General features: G+C 51.5%; 1 protein-coding gene and 1 long non-coding RNA gene across 6 annotated transcripts in view; one reads left to right on the top strand and one right to left on the bottom strand.

The window, feature by feature from the left end:
* NTNG2 (netrin G2) overlaps positions 1-21,498 on the bottom strand; it is a 50,278-nt gene that overhangs the window by 12,935 nt on the left and 15,845 nt on the right. For all 4 annotated transcript variants that reach the window (XM_069873369.1, XM_069873370.1, XM_069873371.1 and 1 more), the window contains exons 3-4: positions 13,097-13,740; positions 1,652-1,824 (exon numbers count right to left, since the gene is read on the bottom strand). In XM_069873369.1, coding sequence (XP_069729470.1) covers positions 1,652-1,824; positions 13,097-13,740 — 817 coding nt within the window. The remainder of the gene's footprint in view (positions 1-1,651; positions 1,825-13,096; positions 13,741-21,498) is intronic.
* On the top strand, positions 5,645-10,386 carry LOC138729203 (uncharacterized). Of its 2 annotated transcripts, XR_011338849.1 has the most exons (4): positions 5,645-5,774; positions 7,835-7,903; positions 8,141-8,326; positions 8,689-10,386. It is a non-coding gene; the product is annotated as an uncharacterized lncRNA (long non-coding RNA). The 2 variants fall into 2 exon arrangements; XR_011338848.1 differs by having other exon boundaries at positions 7,835-8,326.

Genomic DNA, 21,498 nt, shown 5'->3' with positions numbered 1-21,498 from the left:
ACCAGCAGGAGATGAAACAGATGCATAACGTGGGACCAAACAGCAGTAATTGGTGGGGTCTTGCCCATAGCCATATCAGTTTGCCACAATGTCTTTTGTCAGACCACAGAGGTGACCTGATAGTGCTGTCTTGGCACTTCAAGATTTTCACTTGGGGGAGGAGAAGTCTTTCCTGATGGGTTTTTCTGTTAAACATTTCCTTGACCTATCATTAAAGCCCAGCAAAGGACAAGCACATCTTCTGAGATGTTCACTCTGCTAAGTAGGGTCTGAACCTGCTTGTTACTCACTCAACAGGACACTGCAAAGCCACAGGTTTCAAACCTCAAAACAGCCGAGAGCCACCCAAGGACCAGCTTCTGGCTTTCAGCACCTGAGAGACTAACAGCCACGGTCCTCCCTACTGTAACAAGCAGATAAATCATGGCAAATCTCAGCTTTGAATGAATATAAAGCACTGGACCAGTGATGGAAGAGGCAGGACCACCAAGAGGAGAGGGCTTCAAAGAACTGCCTGTGTTGCAGAGGAAGAGGATGGTGTTGATGGGGAGAGGAGGAAGCAACAGAGAGAGTTAGGGTGGGGAAGGGGAAAAGAACTGAGTGACAGATGGGAAGAGAGATGAATGGGAGAAGAAAGAGCAGAGGAGAAAGAGAAATAGGAAGAGACACGAAGAACGGAGGGAGAAAAAGAGAGAGAACAGCATGTCTGCGCCTGTCAACACCAGAAATTCTCCCAGGCTCCTTTGAAGCAATGCAGCCGCTTGGTGGGAGCTGACAAGCTCGCTCCCTTTCAAAGAACCTGCTCATCTACCATCCCTGGCACACAAAACATTCCCGTCACGGCCTTTGGAGCCTGAATTTCAGCTTTGATCATCTTAAAGCACATAAATCTTTCAAAAAATTTGGGGGGAGGAAAGGAAAATATTCTCTTTGGTAATGCTAAAAGCCGCTGCTTGAAAGGCTGGAGCGGCTACTGTGGCTCCATGACATTTAAACAAGTCTGTTAATGTGGACTGGACAGACACCCAGGAGAAACCAGCCCATCTGTGATGTTTCCTGCCCCAATTCCCCTGCTTGAGCGATGGTGGGTTTGCATCCTTCATCTCATCCGCACGCCTCTGCTTCTGTCAGTGCCTTGCTCCAGAGAGCAATTGGATGAGACTGGAGCTGCGCAGAGGGACCGCAGCTCATGGCGCTTGCCTGAAATGCTGACATAAGGGATCCAGAAAGCAATCCAGAAAGCAACCTGCACTCTCATAGCTGAGTAGCGCCGGCGCTGAGCCCGTGGACTACTTGAAAGCCAGTGCTCTACTGTGGTTAAGCAATGTCTTCTTCAAAGGACAGTAATTCACCTTGCCACAAAGCCATGGACCTATGCCTTGGCCCAAGGTCATCCTTCCTATTCTCAGCCATCACCTGGACTCATCATTCACTCCCAATAGCCAACAAATCACCTCTGCATCCACTCAGAACCTCTCTCATTTCTCCATATACCGGGACCCAGGTAAATATCCACTTTCCTTTCCAAAGCTGAGCATCCTGCACTAATTCAAGACAGAGAAGGACAAGATCAGAATCTGCTCCAGCCTGTGGATGTCGTGCAGCCTGACGTGGGAGCGTGGCCAGGGCTGGCTCGCTGCGGGTTACTTACATGCATTGGGGGAACCATTGGGGAGAGGCAGGTAGGATCCTGCTCGCCAAGACCTGGAGCGAAAGTTCTTCTTGCACTTGCCGCAGTCCTGCCCTGTGGTGTTGTGCTCGCACTCACACTGAAGGCTGCCTTCTTTGAAGGTGCACAGGTTAGCGTGGAGGTTGCATTTACACCTGGAAGAGGGAGACAGGAGAACAGCCATCAGGTATTACTTCCAATCCTTGTCCCTGGCGCAGTGTTGTCTGTGTGCATGAAAATGCAGAGGTGAAGCTAGGATGGCTACCCCTTTCCTGCTCCTTCTGCAGTTTTTTTTCACTCAGTTCAGCTGTTTTCCTCAGGTATTTGCTGCTGGGGTTTCAATGTCCACATCCTCATCCAAGTTGGAGCTGCAGTTTCTATTGCAAGACGAAAGCCACTTCACTCCCACCATCCGACTGCAACAGCACAGATCATTTCATGGTAAGTCAACATCTCCAAGTGAGACTCCAGGAAAGAGCCACACACGTTTTTTCCAGAAATCTGAGCGATTAGCTCAGATATAGGGATTTACTTGGAGGCAGAGAGGGCAGTCTCGACCTTTAGATGGAAAAGTATCGATAACACTGGAGGGACTCGGCCCCTTGACCCCTGCGCAGCGTGCTGAAGTCAAGAGGGTTTGTTTCCTTGGCGTGAAGTAGCACGACACGAATGTTTTTCTCTACGTACAGTGCAGCCCCAGCCTGCTGTGACCAAAATAACACAGAGAACTAGTCACCATCAGAATCTGCCTTTAAGTCCCCACCTCATCAGAGTAGGCAAGAACGAAAACCACTATTCAGCAATTTGCAAACATTAACAAACTTTTAATGAGCTGTAGTGCAGTATGCAGGGAATAATTATCTCTGAGCACAATAATTCCTGTTGCTCAGGCTTTGGAGGTGACTTGCGCAGAGCACGGAGGCTGAGCCCATAACTCACATGGTGCTAGTGACTCCCGCGCCCAAGTTGAGGCCATGAGACAGACTTCAGGGACCAACGCCTCTCATTTCATTCCAGAGTGTGGATCCCTAGCACATCCCGTTGTTTTTTCACTGCTTTGTGCAATGATTTATGCTTTCAGAAGCAGAACCATTAGAAAATGGTAATGTTGTGCCTTATGTGACTGTGTAGAGAAGTCTGATGGGGCAACGCTTCGTTTTACAGGGCTAATTGCACAAGAGATGAAGAGCTGAGGAGAATGAACCACTTGCAGAGAAGATAGAGGAAGCATGGCCTGATTCTTCTCCTGTTCTATCTGCACTGGGATAAAGAACCTGGATTAGATTGGGAGCCGTGAACCGGGTCCCTCCCAGCTGCCAGCACGATGTATGCTCACCAGCTCCTGATGCTTCTGCCCCTCTCCCTTGGAGCCCCCAAAGATGCTCCCCAGCTGCCTGCCTGACCCGCTGAGGCCACTTTTGCTGCGCTTCTCACACATGGCTGGATAAGCTGACCTCACGTATGATTTTTTTTTCCTCCTCCTTCCCTCCCTGTCCTTAATTCTAGCAAACCCTGCTCAGAGGCTAAGCATAAGCTGGATGAAAGGTCTCTCTCTCCCCATCTTACAACCCTCTTACGAAGCAGGGGAGGGAATATTGCAGTCTGTAAGGGAGGAAGGAAGAAAACGCAGTCCAATGAGTAGAGACAAAGACACTAAGCATGATCCACTTGTGTGGTAGTGAGAGCCTGAGATGCTGCATCACGGCTGAAAGCGCTAACAGCCTCTGAGCATCAGTGCTCTGGGAGCAAGCCGTGAATCTGAGCATCCGGAAGAAGGAAGTGGCTTTGGCTGGTACCTACACGTGAGCGATGCTGTAATTCAGCTGCTCTCTAACCCCTCTGCCCCCAGCGAGGAAGGATTTTGGCTGCACCATCGCAGCCTTTTGGTAGGGGCCATGCTCAGCCCTGGCGTGCTGCAGAGCCTGACTCTAAATTATTCAGTGTCCACCCAGCACAGCCTCCTTCTCTCACTTCAAAATGAGCAGACAGGAGCAAAGGAGGCAAGATAGTGGGTTAAAGCAGGTCAGAGCCTCCCCACTGCCGCTCTGGGCCCAGGCTGCATCAGAGCAACAGCTTCTGCGAGCCGCAGCTCTCCTCTCTCCTACTGCTGGCAAGAGAGCGGGGATGGAAGCCAGCTCCAGGGCATAACCTTAAAATCCAGCTGGGGTACCCTTTGTACCCCAGGGGTGCAAGGAAGGTGAGGTCTGGAATCCCCCTTGTTTTCCCTGAAGTCTGGGATGATGTGGAGGGTAGCGCTTGGCTCCTGTCCTTGACCTTGCTAGTCTCACAGTGGGGACATCAGCCAGTGGGGACATCACCCTAGGGTGTCCTGCAGCAGCCTTGATCGCCCCTCTCAGCCCGTAGCACATCCTTGCTTCTGGCATCTCCTGCTTCAGGATGCTTCTGCTGGCTCCAAGCTGCTCCCATAGAGGAGGATGAAACCCGCTCGCTATTAATTTGGCTCCAGCTACAAACCCTCCACCAAGCAGTAGGACCCAGCCTTCTCACCACCAGGAGAGCGAGGCGGGGATGCGTGCAGGAGACAGCGAGACATGCCTGCTCGTACACACAAGCTGCTCACTTGCTGCTGAGGAGGGCTGGGAGCTGAGCAGCAGCTCCAGGGACAGCACTCGGCTGCCTCCTGTCCCTGCAAATCCACCTGTATTCTTCCCTTCCAGAGGGATGGGGATGGGTTGGGTGCTCAGGGATGTGCCCTGCACGTAGGGGTGATGAGACACTGTTCTTCCCAGAGAAGAGCACTTCCCAATCAGTGTAAACAAAGAAAATTAAATAATGAGAAAGCAGAGGCAGCCGGACACCCTGCCTCTGCCCTGGTCACTTTATATTTCGCACTGTTCGACCCTTCACCACCGTGCAAAAGTTTTGTTATCCAAAGGATCAATTTTACCGGGGAATTGCTTTCTGAATTCGACCTTTGAGGATCATCAATCTAAGCAGAGAACTATAACCCCAGCAAGCTGACCCCACAACACAGCACTTTTCAGCCCAATCAATCAGGCTGCATTATTTAATAGCGAACAGCCGAGCGCCTTCAGCCAGCCCTGATTGCCAACCCCATTTTGTGCGAAGGTTTCTGCTTCCAGGCCTCCCTGCTGCTCGCGCTTGGCAGCTCGGCTTTAACCCCTTCTTCAGGCTTCTCTGCCTCGTTCTCTGGGCCTCCAGCCCAAGCATGTGTGCTTGCTGACTGTCTGTGTCCAACGTCTTTCCCCAGCCAAGATCCAGCTGGTGGAGACTGGAATAAATGACATTAGCCCAGTCCCCTGGGTGGGAGCTGCTAGTGCTTCTTGCCTTTGCTCATCTTCCTTGCAGGAAAGAGAGGATGGGGAAAGGTTAGGAGCTACTTAGCAAGGAGGCTTAAGTAGCATCAGTGGGGCAGACACCTGCGCTGTGTCCTGCAAAAAGCAGCAGTGGCCCTGCTCCAGTCCCAGAGCAAAATGCTGGTTGCAATATGGTCTCTTTGGCTCTAGAGGTGATCTGAAGAGCTTGAAGCATTTCTCTCTGGCTCACGGGTCAAGGCTGTTTCTCATTGAGCATTCAGAGCTTACAGAGGATGCAGCCGTGATGGGGCACAGCCTGGAGCAGAGCAGCCCCAGCACGCACCCAGCAGGAGCTACAGCCCCCACAGGCACCTTCCGCAGCCAGAGGACACCTAAATCCTGTGCTGAGCTGTCAGTAAGTGCTCACAACTGTGTTTTGCATTAAACAGAAACTGGCTCACACCACGCCCAGCAAAAGTGGCCCAAGGTGTTACCATTTGCACGCTGGGGCATTTCTCAGTTTACTTTAGTGCAGGTCCTTCAGCTGCTGCCTTCCCTCAGAGTGGTGCAGCGGCAGCTGATGCTGCCAATGCCTCCACCAGGGAACACCGTGGAGTTTGGAGTGCCAAGGGAAGCTTACAGGAAAGTGTCCTTTTGTTTTTTCTTTTCTTTTTGTTCAGCCATAAAGAACAGTTTGCCGTCCCTGCGTTTCTCCAAGTCAGCATGCCGGAGGTCACAGTGGCGAGCGGTTGGAGAGGCGTCTGGTTCCAAGCCTGTGTGCAAGAGAGATGCTCGTGTGCAGCCTTAGGAAGGGGGTGCAGGCAGGGGTGAGTACTGCAAACCTGCTGGAGCCGTGCTGGGAGTGGGAAAGCAGCCACTGTCCCTGGGCTTTCATTAATAATGACTTTTGAAATAATTTTAAGAAGCCATGCCAGCCCTTTGCTCTCCTTCCAGGGATCCTTATGTGTTTTACAACCTCTTTTCTGCCCATAATTTCACTTTGCAGAGCAGGGAAGTACGGCAGAGAAAGACAGAGAGCAGCTCTTCATCCCTCTCCCTCCCCAAGGGGCTGAGCCAGCCTTGGGGTGCTGGCACTCCCTGCCCAAGCCTGGTGCTGTGACCCTACTGCTGTGCTGGGTAGGGTTGTTCAGCCTAAACCTCCACCAGGGGAGGTTCAGGCTGAACATTAGGAAAAAAATTTTCACGGAAAAGGTCATTGGGCACTGGCAGAGGCTGCCCAGGGAGGGGGTTGTGTCACCTTCCCTGGAGGGGTTTAAGGGACGGGTGGACAAGGTGCTGAGGGACATGGTTTAGTGTTTGATAGGAATGGTTGGACTCAATGATCCGGTGGGTCTCTTCCAGCCTGGCGATTCTATGATTCTGTGGTTTGCTGGGTGGAGACCCAGAGAGCTGCTCCATCCCCAAGCGCCTCTCACCCAGCTCCCACCGTGGCCCAATCCTGCCTTGCCCCAAGCTCCTTGAAAAAAAGAGCCTAGGTGAGGACGTAGGCCATCACCTCCTTTCCAAGACTTGGCAGTGGTGCCCCCCTGCTCCCCTTTCAGCTCACCCGAGCTGGCGCTGGGGAGAGGCAGCGCACAGCGGAGAGCCGCTAATGACTGCCATCCAAAGGAAGGCTTATGATAGCTTTCCCCTGAATTGTTTGCTCTCACTGTAATTGATGAGCCTTTAATGAGTCTCATGGGATGATGTGTTTGAAGGGAGCTCTTTCCTCTCCATCCCTGAGGAAAACGATGTTTCAACTGATCTCAGCTCTCGGGGAAACGTGAATAACTCTTCTCCATCTCTCTATTGTCATCCAGCCGTTGCTCGCAGCACGCTCCGGCAGCTGCCTGGCCGTGACTTACACACTTTTTACCTGCTCCTTTGCAAGAGTTTTGGCAGCTCAGCAAAACCAGGGAGCAAATCTTTTGGGCAAAGCATAACGGGCGCTGAGCTTGGAATGTTTCTGGCCCATCTGTGCATGCGGAAGCAGGTAAAAATAGCTTCTAATGGCTGGGCCACGGAAGGAGCGTTGCTCCTTTGCGGAGAGCAGTTATATTAGGAATCGCCTTGCTGGGAGGTCGCTCCAGCAGAGGTTTGCTATTGCCAGTGGCTGGAGCGGGGCTGAAAGGGCTGAAGAAGGTGACGGCAACTCATTCATCCCAGGAGCAGGGCTGGGAGTGTAACTGAGCCTGCAGTTCAAGGGCTGAAGGGGGAAGGAAAAGCTATTTTGATGGGTTTTTTCTTTCCACTTAAACCAGGGAGAGAGGCTTCTGGGTTTTGCTGCTTTTTGCAGAGCCAAAAAACTGAAAAACAATCCTGGGTTAGGTCAGAAGGACATGTTGCGTGTGTTCTTTTTCCCTTGCGGGTTTTCACTTTTGGTGGTATGGTAGGGATGGATGAGCCCTCCTGTCAGGGAGGAATCCTCCTCGCTGCCCTTCAAAATGATTTGAGGTTTGGGTTACAAAGAGGAGACAATTTAAAAGATGCCAAAGTGGAGAGCGCGCTATCTGGCTGTTCCCATTCAAGAGGCTATTTATTTTAAATAAGTTGACACTCACCAGCTGTCAAGATCCTGCTGACTGGTAGAACGTTATTTACATTCAAAACCATCTTAAAAAGCACACACAAAACGAAACTTCCCCATTAGGGGGTCGGGCAACAGAAGGGAGGAAGGGTGAAGAGGACATCACAAGATACGTGAACATAAATATTTGCAGAGTAATGTGTATAAATGCTCTTGGTCTTTCTCCTGGAATGCAATAACGCCTGCAATTGAGTTCATTGGCCAAATTGAATTTGGGCTCCTGTAGAAGTCTCTTTATATTAAGTGCTTTAACATACATCACCTTCTCAGTCTATCGATGAAATTCTATTATCCACTGAGGGCCGGACGCAACTCGGCAACAAAATCGGAGGGGAAATAAAAACCTTCACAAACCAAAGCCAGGAGCAGGTAATAGGACCTTGGGCATCCGTCTCCGGCTATTGACAAAGTGTCATGAGCATCTGGGGAGGGTGGAGCTTTCTGCATTTCTCGCTAACTCCCTCCCGTTCAGCAAGTTTCCCCTCTATCTTACTGCAGTGGGAGCAAAACCCTTTCAGAGACTCAAGAAAAGCCAAGCAAAGAGTCACTGCACGTTAACTTAATTTAACTATATGACCAAGGGTAAGATTTTTTCTTGAACTCCAGCTAATTCCAGCCTGGAGGAACGCCAGGGAAATTTAGCCATCCAGCTCTCGGGGACTGCCCAGCACGGAGGCAAGGACGGGCCGAGGAACATGGTACAGACTTGGCCGTCCTTGACACGAGGATGTTCTTACCTCCTGGGACCCAAGGTCTGGCTGCCAGGAGCTGCAGGGGAAGGAGCAGGGACAGGTACAGGCAGTGCTTGCCCTGTTTTTGTGGTCTTCCCAAAGCTGCTGAGTGTGGGTGGAGGCTGGTCGTGGGCTGCAGGGACGTTGGGCTAGTTCTTGGGGGTTGGTTGGCTGAGCTCGTAGCTATTTTGTGGGTGATGCTCTGGCAGCACTCAAGCTTGGCTGCAGAAACCCGCTCTCTCACAGATCATTGACCCCAGTCCCTTACTGTTCCCCTTCTGCAAAGCAGTGGTGGTGCAGCTGGCAGGTCCCATCCTGCTCCTCAAGGAAAGGCACTCAGGTGGGACACCGGGCATTACACAAAACCTGAGACCCTCAACAAGAGGCTCCACAGACCAAACCTTCTTCTTTCCTCCCTTCTAGAAACAGCTTTGTCAGAGAAGTCAAGATTGCAAACTGCTATGGCTGGAGGCTCTCCAACAACTTCATCAACGGAGCCAGAAGGAGGAATGTCCAAGAGGAGCAAAGCAGCGTGAGGGAAGCCAGAACACACTTTGCGCTGGCACCCTGGCTCAAGCTGAGCTCCAACTGCAGGAGAAGCATGCTGAGCTGCCATTGTTGCACTGGCTTGGAAGACAGGAGGCAGGCAGCCAGCAAGCCGAGCAGGAATTGGTTTGTCTTTAACAGCAATACAGCTCCGAGCATCACTGCATCTTGAGAGTCACTGAGGAGGCAGAAAAATTTATCCCTTGCATGTGCATACTGCTAATGAGTAACCTGCCTGATTTACTGCGGGAGGTGCTTTGATGGGGTGGCCTTGATCCTTCAGGTCTGAAGTGCCTGATCCTGGCTCTGGGGCCAGGATAACAGTCTGGGTGAATTTGTTCTGCTCCACTAGTGCAAACTTTCCACCCCAAGTCATGCAGAGAACAAAGCCTCCCAGAGAGCATCCACACTCAGCACTAAAAACCGTACAAAGGGAAAGCAAGAGAGCATGGAGGGCTTTCCCCTTCAGTTCTTTTGTGTGAGCGGAAGAGAGGCCAAGGAAACCCTCCAAAAGGCAATTGGCAATGAGAAGAAAGGAAATGCCATCACAAAACTGGAAATCTCCTCCTCTTGTTGGTGCCTCTTTGGTCTGAGCAAAGGCTGGGATGAGGCACTGTTATGTGGAGCTGCTCAGTGATGAATATTGCTCCTTTCTCCTGCCTTTCTCCAGGGACTGCCCGTCACTGGCAAGATAGACAGGCAGAGTGTGCACGGGGGCAGGGGAGGAAGAAGGAGAGAAATCTTAATAATCAGCCTAAAATTGATTCACTTGTGCTCAATCAGATTTCTCCTAACTGGATCCACATGTTCTGGCCATGGCACATTAACTTCAATTATGGCTTATTAATGTCTCTGTGATGGAGCGTGCCCCACTGAGCACCACGGTGACTGACGTTAGGAAGGGGAAAAAATTACTCCAAAGAGACCTGGTGTGTAATGGAAAGAGAAGCGGCGGCTTTCGTCGCGCCAGCAGCCAGGAAAAGCTCATTCACCCATTCCCGAGAAGATGCCCGAGCTCATTGCTGCGCTGAGGAGAAAACTAAGCAGTGAATAGAGATCTGTGGGGAAAAGTCTTTCCGCTTCCCTTCCCCACCCTGCTTGGCACAAACACAAGCACACAGGCCATGGGTTTGCTTGTGTCTATTCCTGTCTCGACTCCTCTGCATCTCCAGTTACTCTGCAGTGATCAATAGGAACAGGATGGAGGAATTAAGAAAGAAAAGGAGAAGAAAGAGAGTAAAAATAAACGGTCAACCATCAACGGGGAAATGGACCTGGCTGAGGCTGTGGAGGGAGGAGATGCAGATGGAGTGGGCAGAGGAGCCCCAGAAGCACCACTCCACAGCACCAGGAAGGGAGCAGTGACCCTCGGAATTCAACAGACCCTCTGGAGATCCTGGCAGACTTTTAACCACCCCTGTCCAGCGGTCAGAAGAGAGACAAATACAGGAGGCAGAAAACTCCTTTCCTTTCTCCCTATGCTCTTTGCTTCATCTCTTTCTGCTTTTCCCAGAAGTCCTGGGAGATCATAGTGAGGGTTTTCCTTGGTGTAAAGCAGAGGGCTGAAGGATGGACTGTGCCGAGGAGCAGATCTCCTTGAACGTGGGTCAAGGGGATCTGAGAAACCTCTCTGAACCCATCAGCTGTGGCACAAGAAGCCACCCAGGCTCATGGTCTGCTCTGAGGGCAAAGAGCTTTGCTCTTCCCTTGACCATGAATATCAACTGGAAATGTGCTGCCATGTATCTCCTTGTCAGCTGCCTGTCAAAATCCTGGTGCCGTACGGGGGCACAGGCGATGCCGCATTCCCCTGATGCCACACACCACTCCTCCACTCCCCTGTCTGAGATCTTGTGGTTGCTTTTTGCCTTTGAGCCTTCATTTCTCCACTATCATCTTCCCTCCCATTTTCACGACCTCTCTGGTGTCTCCCTAAGAGCACCCCCCATTTTATCTAGGTGATTCCCTCCTGTTCCTTGAACGTGGTTGTCCCCACATCCTAGAAGAGGTGCTGTTCATCCCCAGCCCTGCCCTACCTGCCCCCCCTGCTTCTCCGAGCAGCTCTCCTGTCAGGCTCACATCGATTTCTCCTCTCTTCCTCTCAATAACCCATCCCTTGTTGAGCCATACACAAGATTTAATTTGGTTTTAGACCCTGCACTGTAACTGGCTTTGCTTACAGCTGGAATTAGATTGCTTTCCAGCAAAAAAAAAAAAACCCTGCTTGCTGGGATTGGAATAATCACAGGAGCGGAGCTAATGCACATGAAGCTTCTCTGCCTTGTACATCACTTATCCACAGGTTGTCCTGCCCTGCCCTGCATGCATTGGTGTTTGAAGAGTCATCCTAGGACAAGCATTGACTTATTCCTCAACCATCCATCCAGGATGAGTGTCCCCTTCTCATGGAGACTGGCTTAGGACAGCCAGGGAGAGCCGGAGCAGTGCGAAGCTGGGTCTTGCTGTAGCTCAGGACTTGGAGTTTGGGCTGGAAAAAATAGAGTTTGCTTTGTCCCTGGCCAAGGAAAAGCCTTCTCTTCCCAAGAGACCTTGCTGCATCAGTCAAGCAGCTCTTGGTGAGCAGAGCCAGGAGGGGAGCGGGGCCGCTGCTCTGCAGCAGCCGTGGGCAGCCGTCCACGCAGGCAGCGCGCCAGCTCGGGACGGAGGCCACCAGGATTTAGCCAACAATCCCAAACCCATCTTGTTCTGGCCCCAGCAAAAAAAAAAAAAGCAGCATTGCAGCTTCCACCGGGCATTTGCAGCCCAACTCTCCCTTGCCAGCGCTGTCTCCTGGGTGCAGGTGGCTGTGGACTCTCAGATGTCTCATAGAGGTTGTGCCCCTTCCTCCCCAGGGTGTTCGAAGGGGCTTTCCTCCCCTGCCCCAGTTGCCTTTTTTTCACAGAATCTGTAGGGATTTTGTCTCTTGATACAATCTCTGCTAGTATTAAAAGGTATGAAAAGTAGCCAGTGAGTTCAAAAGCTGTTGAGGGACTGGGGGAAGAAACCTAAAAGCCAACAAGGTCCTGGTTTGTGGAGAATCCCACAAGCACAGCCAGAAGTCAATAGTAATGAAGCAACATATCCTGCCCAAGGCACACGGAAAAGGTACCAGGCTTTGGGGAAGGAGGCGTTCGCAGCACACCAAGAGAGGTTTAACTTATATCTTAGAGCATTAAGTATCCTAAGGCTGCTGTAGATGCAGTAACAAGTCCTTGGTTACCTGCACAGTTATCTCTGTGCTTGCAAACCAAAGGTCATCGCACAAGGGCATCAAACACACCGCCAGCCAAGCCAAGAGCCACAGCTGCTCATCCCAGAGAGGTGACCGTGCCAAGAGAGAGACCAAGCCCTCTGCCTGCTGTGGCCTTCACTGCTGCCTCCTGCCTCCCCCATGGGAGCAAAGGGCTCTCCCATCCCTCACTGCAGATTCTTTCTCCTTGGAGCTCACTCAAAGCCAGCCTTGATGGCACCTGCAAAACATTTTTGCTTGCAAGTCTCAAGCAAACATTTTGGAACCGACACAAACAGCTCCTCTGTCACTGTGGTGATTCTTGTTCGCACGGAGTGGGTGAGGGGGAGATTTTTCCCCTCTCGCCTCTACGTCTCGCACAAGCTGGATGGGAAATTAGCCATCTCGGCATTTTTCCACCTTACTTTGCTTTTTCAGTTGATGTCATAACGTAACATATGGCATCGAACAGAGAAATGAAAAACAGAAACCAGGAGAAACAAACTCCCTTCCACCTTCCCCTGCCCCAGCTCTGTTGGGGGGTTACCCTCACCCCAGACTTGTTCTCCCAGGTCTGAGGTTGCTCTAGGGGTGCAGAACTGACTTGGGATGGCCCATCCTGCTCATAACTGGCAGTGAGCTGGAGTTTAGTGGGGTGAACCTCATTCCTCACCCCCTCAAGATCCACTAGGATCACCCCTGAGATTTTTGGGCAGAGGCTGGCTGTGTTTTTACAGCTGGGGAGGGGGCATCTGAGAGGGAACTCAGACCCTGACTGTTCGTCCATCCAAGCCGCATCCCAGCTCCCCCCTGTGCCACCTCCAGGAGGACACAGCCCTTCTCTCAGACGCAGCCTTGGAGGTGCCCCAGCCATTCCCTCCATGGACACGTCTGTTTTATTACTGATGCTGCTGTGCCTGGGGAGAATGGTTATTAGAGGGAGAAACACTGATAATCTTATTAGTAGACAGAAATGCCACTGGCTTAGTTTTCTAGCAGTAACACTCTTCTCACCCCTCCGAGAAGAGACACCCAAAGCAATAGAGCAGCCTTTACCTGCCAGTGACTTCAATGTTGGAGACGGCGTAGAAGTACTTATACAAATTCTCCCTCTGCACGTAGGTGCCCCCCAGGGCAGGTCTCAGCAGCCTCATCCTCAGGTCGGTCACGGTGAAGAAGTCCTTGAGTCCTTTGGCGCTCTCCAGCCGAGTGTACAAGTTGTCCATGTTCTTGAGCTCAGGGCCAGCAAAGATCGCAAAGCGGTCCCTCACCTCAAACCGGACGGTCTTCTCTTTTTTGGAACCCGCCCAGCGGGAATACTCCTCCGTGCAGAGGACCCTGTTGGCACTGGTGGTGGAGAGGTCCCGGACCCTCCGTGCTGGCATGCTGAAGGCCTCCATGCAGTCATCTGCATAATATTGATACGGATGCCAAGTCCTCCCATTGTCCAGCGACTTCTCCAGCATCATGATGGTGGGTCGGCCATACTCGAAGGTGATCACGATGTCATCTGTCAGCTCGATGCTCTTGTTCCAGGACAGCGTGATGTTGGCCAGCAGCGGCTCTGGGTACCGGCGCCACGTCACGCTTTGCCAGTAGGTGGAGAGCCCATTGTCCTCGCTGTCAAACATGAGCTTTGGCGGGTGGGCCAGGTCTGGGTTGGAGGCATCACACTCATCGCTGCACAAGTACGGGTTCTCCTGGAACAACAACAACGGTCACGAGAGAAGAAGGCAACACCTGGGCGTTGTGTGGGCATTGCAGGCCTGTTCCCAAGCTCACAGAATCATAGAATCACCAGGTTGGAAGAGACCCACTGGATCATCAAGTCCAACCATTCCCATCAATCACTAAACCATGTCCCTCAGCACCTCGTCCACCCGGCCCTTAAACCCCTCCAGGGAAGGTGACTCAACCCCCTCCCTGGGCAGCCTCTGCCAGTGCCCAAGGACCCTTTCAATGAAAAATTTTTTCCTAATGTCCAGCCTAAACCTCCCCTGGTGGAGCTTGAGGCCATTCCCTCTCGTCCTGTCCCCTGTCACTTGGGAGAAGAGCCCAGCTCCCTCCTCTCCACAACCTCCTTTCGGGGAGTTGGAGAGAGCAATGAGGTCTCCCCTCAGCCTCCAAGGTTCACATTGTTAAGGTTCACACCATTACTGGGCCCTGTTTGTAGCTGCTTGTGTCAAACGTTAACTGCTGGGCTCAAGTGGAGCATAACAGGGGTTTGGTTCTGGATGATGCTGGATCTGAGTATGAATTTAAGAGCGAAATACCTAGCTTTGCCTTTGCTATAGGAACAGCTGAGCTGTTTCCTTTGAAAGCCCCTTTGGGAGAGGGCCTTTCAATTTGGCACAGGGGCAATTTTCATAGAAAGCGCGTTCCCCGAGATGGTCTCTGAGAAACTCTGCTTAAGGTTGGCTGAGTTACAAGCCTATGGAAAGCTGCATTCACCCCTGCTCCCTTACAAGAGCCAAAAGGCTGAAATCCCCAAAGCACATCCATGCCTCTGATGGCTTCTGATGCTGAATGGGCTGAGGACACACCATTGCCTCAGCGCCTCTGAGCACGGCTGGAAACCAGATTCTCCAGTTCTGAGTGGGACAGGGCCAGGTGGTGGTGGAGAGAGCAGAGATTTGTGCTCCCAGTGCCTCTGCTGTCTCCAGGACACCATCCTGGCCTCGGGGATGTGCAGGATGAACACGCTCAGCCTGACGTGATGACCATTGCTGGTGACTTCTCAGTTCAACCTACCCAAACCGACCAGTGGCTGAGCAGACAGGAGATTGGGAAGGGAATAGTGCAAGCAGTTCTGTGCCCACCCACCCGTGCCCAGAAAGGACACGGGACTTCTGCAACCCGAACAACATCCCCAGCCACTTGCTGCTTGCCCAGGTGCCCTTAACCCATGGCAAATAGAAGAGAACATCAGTTAACATCTGCCTATCCAGAACCTGACTTTTGCAGCTGCGCCTGGCTGCTCTCCCCAGCTGCAGACAGGAGGTGCGATGGTCTTCCCAGGGACCATCGTGGGAAGGATGGCTTATCCCATCCAGGCAACAACGTCCACTGCTACGTTACTCCTTGCCTGCAGGTCTGGGCAATAGGAGAATAGGTCCAGCCATCCCATTTTGCCCCAAAGTGGCAGCGCACAGCCAAGCTTATATGTTTTTGCAGGGACACACGCACACAAGCACATGTGCTGAACTGCAGTGAGGACATATTGTCAAGGTCACACACCAAATGTTGTAGTTTTGAAGACAGGCATCAGGGTTAGCAGTGCCAATGGGTTTATTGCTAATCCATACGTGTGTTAAAGCTTGTCATTACAAGCTGGGGGTCTCTCTTGTCCTGCAGACCCTGCCTCAGGAAGCTCGTGGGTCAGACCTACCTTGGAGATGACATGGGACTGTGTTATAGTGGGTACTATCTGCAAAAAGACTCTGCAGCACACCGCAAATCTTTTTTTGCTTATGAAGAATCTCTTTGCTGTCGCTTTACTTCCCTCTCTGACTCAAAATCCAGAGGATGAGGAAGGGAGAGAGACTGGTACAAGAAGGGGCTCTGCTGCGGTGGGACCCTCATCAGGGAGGCAGAGCCACCTGGCAGAGGAGGAGGTGATAAAGCAGCTGGAGCAGCTCAGAGCTGATGGCTGGAGGCAAGGAGCCTGCTGGGGTGTGAGGTCCAACCTTCTCGAGCACAGCCGACTTGCAAGGTAAGACCGAGCCGGGTTTTGTGGTTTGGTTTGTGGATGCTTTGCGTGTAGCTGGGGGTCTGTGGGAAGGTGTTGACTGTGTAGAGCAGCATGCTCTTGCCCGGCCTCGGGGACCTCCAGAAGCACTGGGGCTATGCTGGGATTCAGGGAGCTGATGCTGGTAGCTGGAGGCTCAAACAAACGAGGTGCAGGGCTGGGGGCTGTCCTAGGGCTGGGAGAGCCCTGCTGCAAGTGTGGGAAGAGGATGCTCCTGTGCATGTGGCATTGCAGACTGATCTTGCAAAATGTGCTTGCTTTGACCTGGGAAACTGTTGGGGTCTAAGTGCTTCTGACCTGCTTTTAGGGTGTTCTGCATATAACCTGGGCAAAGCAGAGGGGGGATCTGGCTTGAGCAAATGGATGCTCTCGGATGCAAAACGTGTCCGTGCTTTGAATGTGGAAACAACGTGTAACACGAGGGGCTTTGGAAAATCTAGGCTTTGCCACCTCTGGTTGGGCAACCAGAAGTGCTGGGAGCTTCTTAGAGTTTCTCCACTCTGTGTCTGTAAATGGGCCTTTGATGCCTCCCCACAGCTTGGAGACACGCGCTGAATGTGAGCGACTGCACTGTGAGCGGAGGCCACAGCGCTGAGGAGCCTAGAAAAGCTCAGGAGGGCATAAATAATTCTGTCTTCTGAGTAGCATGCTGTAAATAAGGCAGAAGGCTTCTCCACCAGCAGCGTGGATAAAACAATATAGCGAGCAGCTGATCTGTACGTGAGCGTCAGGTTCCTTCGCAGGGGATGCAGCAGCAGCCTTGGGGAGAAAATGGGACTCCTGTAAATAAAGTATGTAATGCTGCGTACGTGTGTATGAAGCTGCCAGGGAAAGCAGCAGAAGCCAGTTGGTAAAATGGGGCAAAACTCATACTGTTTTCAACATCGTCTCGCTCGCAGACAAGCACCTGCCTGGCAGTAAAGCCACGAGTGCTGTGCTGGGATTTGCTCCTCCCGTTGCTGCCTTAACTTTGAACCGTGTGTGGCTTTTGCCGTCTCGCTGTGTGTTGGGAAGCAGGGCTGGAGTCGGAGCTGCTGAGGTCCAGTGCGGTGCTCATCCCCGGAGCAGGGATGCTACCAGATAAGTGCTTTGATGGATGTTTTAAAAGCAAATGGCTATAGTTTTGTTATTTTTCACTTCCTTGCACCGAGTGAGGGAAATCAATGAAGTGCTCAGGCTTGCTTGGGTGAGTCAGGTCAAGAGGTGAGGGCACAGGAGCCCCTCACTCCCTTCCCAAAGAGGGTGAGATGCCCTAAGCAAAGGGAGATGCCGGCCAGGATGCAGGAGGCTCTGAGCTGTGCTGGGGGAGGGTCTTCTCCTGCTGCGACACGGTGTTCTGGAATGGGGATTAAAAAAAACCTAAGATATTGACATATTTAATATGCTCTCCTGACTCGTCACGTTCAGAGGAATTGTTTACCTCTGCTAATGAGACACAGCTTCCTGCTGGGGGTTGTAGCTGCCTCTTAGCGCAGCTTTACAGCAGTGGCTGGTGGAAAAAGAAGAAAAATCCCCATCAGATGAAGCACCGGGGGCTCTGAGTAAGTTTCCTGTGCTGAGGCAACATATTGTGTCGCAGTATGGTCCTACTGCCAATGTGGTCATACAGATGGCTTAATAGGACGGTCCTGAAAAGACCATCTCTGAGGTCCATTTTCCACCTTTTGTCTGATGGAAGGTGCAGCAGAGCAGCATCTTGGTGGGCTTGGGTGGGGAATCAGCTCGAGATGGCACCAGAAAGCTCCCCAATAAACCTGCTTTGCTGCTCCAAGTGGCTCCGTGTAAACAGGAGTCTGCCTGCGTGGAGTTGTCCTGGCAAGAGCATTCTTGCCACGTGGCTTCTTTCCCTTTTGTGCAGTAGCCGTTGGGGCTGCCAAAGCCCTTGAGCTGGTGTAAGATGAAACTCTACTGAGTATTCGCTGCTAGAGCTGTCCCCAGTGCGGCCACCGTGGCCAGCTTCACCTTCAGGGCTATGGATGATGGTCATGTCAAGGCTTTATTTGGAAGCTTCTATAAGCAGTGGCCAAATTACGGACGGGAAGGACTCTGTGACCAAACCACAATAGGAAACCATTACTCAGACCAGTAAAAAGTGGCCAGGATGGGAGGTGGGACAGGTTCCCCAGAAGCAGTGATGTAAGCAACCGAGTCTGACAAGCACAATGCCTCTCCTGGTGACCCGTCTGGAGGGACAGAGCTGGCCTGGCATGTCCCCAGCAGGGTACCTGGCAGGTCAAGAGTGGGAAGAAGCGGAGCCAAAACTCTGCCCATCTCCCATATGCTAGTCTTGGAGTCCAGAAAATCATAGAATCACCAGGTTGGAAAAGACCCATCGGATCATCGAGTCCAACCATTCCTACCAAATACTAAACCATGTCCCTCAGTGCCTCGTCCACCTGTCCCTTAAACCCCTCCAGGGAAGGTAACTCAACCACCTCCCTGGGCAGCCTGTTCCAGTGCCCAATGACCTTTTCCGTGAAAATTTTTTTCCTAATGTCCAGCCTGAACCTTCCCTTGCTCCAGAGCCTCAACATCCTTCTTGTGGTGAGGGGCCCAGAACTGACCCCAGGATTTGAGGAGCGGTCTCACCAGTGCCGAGTCCAGAGGGAGAAGAACCTCCCTGGACCTGCTGGCCACGCCGTTTCTGATCCAAGCCAAGATGCCATTGGCCTTCTTGGCCACCTGGGCCACTGCTGGCTCCTGTTCAGTCGCTGTCAACCAACACCCCCAGGTCCCTCTCCTCAAGGCAGCTTTCCAGCCAGGCTTCTCCTAGTCAGCTGCTCAGGGTTGTTGTGCCCCAAGTGCAGGACCCGGCATTTGGCCTTGTTAAACCTCCTGCCACTGGTCCCAGCCCAGCGGTCCAGCCTGTTCAGATCCCTTTGCAGAGCCTCCCTACCCTCCAGCAGATCCACATGGAGGTGCCGTGTACATCCCAACCTGCAAGTGGGCTCAGGTCAGCAGGCAGCAAGCCCAAAGATGTCTCTAACCACCCTGATGCTCTGGAGCGGCACACTGCTCGAGAGCTGCGTGGTTGTAACAGGGCAAATGCAAATTGAAGCCCTGACAGTGCTGAAAGGTGGGGGAGACCCTCCAAAGCCACCAAGTGAGTCACATCACTACAGCTTCCTCTGCTAAAATGAAGTGTTCCTTTTTGGTTTTAGGTTTATTGAATTGTCCTGCCTGCACGGGATGCTCAATGCATTTTCTGCCGGTGGGGTGGTTTGAAGTCAGCCGGGAGGGCAGTGGGGAGCGGAAACAGATGGCCATACTTTGGCTGCTCCGTTGGTCCTGGTAAGATCAGTTATAGCACTGTTGAAACAATTCCAGGTATTATTTTTGAATCTGGTTTCCTCCTTCAAGCCGTGTGCCCTCCAAAGAATCTGTCCAAAGTCTCAAGATATTTACGTCCTCAATCTAAAAGTCAGAATGCATTAAGCCAGGCAAACTTGGTCTCTGCGAGCTTAAAATAAACCAGTTCGCTTTGAGTCTCACGCTATTAAATCAGTCGTGAGTGTCCTCACAGCAACTAAACGTTGCAGGTTTCCAGCTCTCCAATATGCTCTTCTGGTTGCTCATTTCTTGAGGGCACAACAAAGGGCGCTGTAGCCTTGCTTAGCCCCAGCTCAGCCCACTGGGGTCCCTGAGGACAAACTGTGAAAGCTTCATTGAGGACAAATTGGCTTCACAGCGAGATGGGGCAAATGCTTGGAAATGTGTCCTAGTGACTGCAGACCCAGCTCTTGGATTTCAGCTGCTTTCGGTGCCGCGTGGGGAGTCAGTGCTGGAAAAAACGCTGCAAAAGGGACTTTTTGAAGGTGACAGTGGGGACTTGCTCCTTAGAGGAGGATTTCTGAAGAAACAAGATATCGTTCTGTCAAGGGATGAAGAAAAGAATCCAGGATGCTGCAGTGAAACTGCTCCCCACTTTGCCAGGGAGGGAGAGAACAGGGGAAAAGACTCAGTTTTACAAAGCCCAGCTGGTTTCTAGAGCTCTTAATGAGGGCACAAAGTTGTTTTGCTTTCTTTTTTCCTGGCAGGTAATGCCATTTTTAAAGCTTCATAGCATAAAATTATATATTTTTGTAGGTGAAATTACTTGATTAATCATTAAGCTGTTGAATATTTGAAACAAACTGGACATCTGTTGTGAATGGTGAGAGCTGCACAGAAATAAAACTGCAGCTTTTAGGAGATCTCCATGCCAAAGGGAAGCTGGAAAGCAATTATAACCACTAGTTGCACAATGAAGAAAAAGAATAATAATATTAAAGGCATAATATTATGATATATTAATAATCTTTTTTAAAACCCCAAGATTTAGTGCGCTGGCTTTCTGTCACTTCAAAAAAAAATTCTTCATGGAAAGGGTCATTGGGAACTGGAACAGGCTGCCCAGGGAGGGGGTTGAGTCCCCTTCCCTGGAGGTGTTTAAGGGACGGGTGGACGAGGTGCTAAGGGACATGGTTTAGTGTTTGATAGGAATGGTTGGACTCGATGATCCGGTGGGTCTCTTCCAACCTGGTTATTCTATGATTCTATGATTTGAGCATGGAAACGTAAGTGGATGAGGTGAAAGTTTGTATTTCTTGGTCAAGAATGCTCATCCTAGTTCTCATAACCGGGATTGATTTGTTTAATGGTGTCTTTGCCCAGGGACCCTCCTGGAGTTGTTTTGCTTCCAGGGGTCTCTTCTGCTTGATGAAATTGCTTTGTTTAAGCCAAGGCCTCTCATAAAATCTAGCTCACCCTGGGATCAACTTGTTTTATATTACAATCGGTCTCCTAATAAGAGTAATGGCAAGGTCTCACCAACTTAGAGTAGTTTCAGAAATCCAAGCTTTGTACTGGGGTTGTGTGGAAATCCTCTGGTTTTGTATAGGAAGATTTTGATCAACAGGGAAAAAGTTAAATGTTTATCTTTGGCACGAAGAATGTCTATGCTGTTGTGTAGATTTCTCTTGGGTCTTTTCTCTGTAGAGGGTTTTTTTTCCCCCAAGAACTGGCTCTCAAACCCAACCAGAGAGCTCAGGCCTTGGGCTTTCCTGCAAGTGCTGACTGTAGTTGGGAGCGGGGGCTGTTTGGTCACCCCTTCCACAGCCTAAAGAGCCTGGAGACCCAGGTCTGGCAGGAGGAAAATATTCCTATAGACTCTGAAATGAGAGATCTGCTTAATGACCAGGCTCCTGGAGTTAGGCAGGAGAAGGTTTGGTGGCCACAGAAGGCCACCACTTGCCACCGCTCTGGGTGAGGTGGGTTTGCAAGGCGCTGCCGCTTATCTTTAGGTTTTTCTGAGTGGCATGGGTAATTTGATGGAAAAACATCTCTGGGCACAAGCAGCGTTTTGCTCGCGTGTGAGTCAAGTTGTTGCTGGATTTCAGTGGGGCAGGTAACAGCTCAGAAACCTCCTTCCCTCCTCGGGAGCCCTTGTGGTCGAGAAAACCTCAGTCTGAACCTCCTCCCAGGATGGGACAATCCCCGCCTTAGCACCCACCCTGATCATCCATGATGCTTAAGGAGCTTTTGGGTGCATCCCAAGGCCCTTCTGCTTCTCGTAGGGTATCTGCAACCCTGTCTTCGATTTTCCACTTAAAGGTTAGCTGATGAGGTTCACAAAGTCCCCACGCTGCCTTGCACAGCAACAAAGCCCTTAAATCGGTATCGAATTTCCTCCAGGTTCTGCAAAACATCCACATCGGCAAAATCCTCGGGT

This window comes from Phaenicophaeus curvirostris, chromosome 20 (assembly GCF_032191515.1).
Source record: "Phaenicophaeus curvirostris isolate KB17595 chromosome 20, BPBGC_Pcur_1.0, whole genome shotgun sequence".
NCBI classification, from domain to species: Eukaryota; Metazoa; Chordata; class Aves; order Cuculiformes; family Cuculidae; genus Phaenicophaeus; species Phaenicophaeus curvirostris.
Note: the sequence above shows the minus strand (reverse complement) of the source record. Positions and strands in the feature narration are given on the sequence as shown.